The 1,761-nt window shown below is 38.9% G+C and overlaps 1 protein-coding gene across 1 annotated transcript in view; it reads right to left on the bottom strand.

Moving 5' to 3' along the window:
- Positions 1 to 295: 295 nt before the first annotated feature.
- Positions 296 to 1,761, bottom strand: part of ankrd66 (ankyrin repeat domain 66) — a gene marked incomplete at both ends in the record, with an annotated part of 4,153 nt that continues 2,687 nt past the window's right edge. Inside the window, 2 exons of the mRNA XM_083634311.1 lie at positions 296 to 443; positions 1,457 to 1,685. Coding sequence (XP_083490437.1) covers positions 296 to 443; positions 1,457 to 1,685 — 377 coding nt within the window. The remainder of the gene's footprint in view (positions 444 to 1,456; positions 1,686 to 1,761) is intronic.

The raw sequence follows: 1,761 nt of genomic DNA, 5'->3' as shown, positions 1-1,761 counted from the left end.
CTAGTCTAATAATAATAATAATCATAATAATTCATTTATTTGAAGACCTCATACTTCCATCTCCACAATATCAGACACTGCCTCTGCCCCTCTGCCGCTTTTCAATGACCCAAAGACGCTGACGATAAGCGTCCACAGAAAACAAAATAAAAAGGAGCAACAAGCAACAGATACAAATAACAATATGTTGTCTATCTGTGTCCTGGCTGTTGATGACATTTCATTGTGTATTATCATTAGTATTAGTATTATTACTATGACTATTATTATGATCAATAATGTTATTATTATTATACTAGAGATGATGCTTCTCAGTGTTTCTTTTTGAGATCCTGTTCTCTGCATTTTCCTTGCCCTGTTCGGCCCACTCCTCATCTGTGTCATCCACGGAAATGCCTTTATGGGCTGCCATCTTGTGGTAGGCCTTGGACTCCATCTCTGCACTGCAACATGCAAAAGAAAAAAAGAAAAAGAAAGAAAGAAAGAAAGAATGAAAAACAATGATACTTTAGAGCAGGGGTGGCCAAACTACGGCCCGCTGCCCGTTTTTAAGTGGCCCGCCATGAATTTAGAAAAAAAAAAAAAAAAAAAAAAAAAATTGCTAAAAACGTTTTTCCGTTTTTCTGTTTCAAAGTTTAAAACGGAAAACGAAAACGAAAACGGGGGAAAAAACGGAAAAACAAAAACATTAAGAAAAATAAACTGAAAAACAAAAACAAAAAAACGGATTCCCCCCATTTCGTTTTTTCAATTTAAAACCATTGAAAATGGGTTATACTTGGGCACCCTGACCTGGTCTATTTATTAAAAAAAATATATATACTGAATTAATGTTTAATACTAATGTTATGTTAAATTATCTCTGTCTTAACCTGTTGGCACAGGAAAATAAAATTTGACAGAAATACCCATTGTAATAGGTGAGCGCATCAATAAACTATGTGTCATATATTTATTTAGGTAGAAATTAAATTTTTGATGGCACAAGGGTTTTCTGGTCCAATTTTTTTGCAGCGAAAACTGCAGCGCTTAATATTGTTTGGCCCGCGACTCCTTATATTTTTCTGTATGCGGCCCACAACCAAAAAAGTTTGGCCACCCCTGCTTTAGAGTCATAAGTTATTGATATTTGATAGAAAACGTAAATGTATAAGGTTATCAAAATATTTCGAAGCAATAATAGGCCTACTGTGCAATAGTAGAATGGCATGACGAGCACTATTTTTCAGAATCAGAGAGAAATGAGAGAGTATAATACTGTAGTAGGCTATATTTTTAAATGAGAGAATGAGTTTTGTAGTGTGTCAGTGGTGCCTATATTGACCGCTGTCTGTGAGCTGAATGTAACTTTATCACAGGCTACTTTAATCTGCTATGTAGGCTCGGCTATTTCCGTTATTTTAACGTTTTGCTGTCCTTCCAAAGAAAGTATAGGGATTCCATAGGTGTTTCATACTTCTTAAGGAAACGCACACAGTCTTCGTGTCCGTATATCTGGGCTATCCGTACGGGTCTGTCTCCGGAGCTGTCCTCCTTGTCTATGGGGGCGTGGAGGGAGTGCAGGAGCCGCAGCACAGCCAGCCGGCCGGACTCCGCCGCAAAGTGGGCCGGAGTCCACCCATGATCCGTCCTCAGACACGCCCGGGCCCCGCTCTCCACGAGCAGCCTCACCGTCTCCGTGTGTCCTGCGCAAAAATGCATCATGGAGCCTACAGTCAAGTGACACATAATTTGAAAACCCAATGTTCTTACTTTTATTTG

Source organism: Poromitra crassiceps, assembly GCF_964638095.1.
Source record: "Poromitra crassiceps genome assembly, chromosome: 3".
NCBI lineage: Eukaryota > Metazoa > Chordata > Actinopteri > Beryciformes > Melamphaidae > Poromitra > Poromitra crassiceps.
This window is presented reverse-complemented; position numbering and strand designations above follow the sequence as displayed.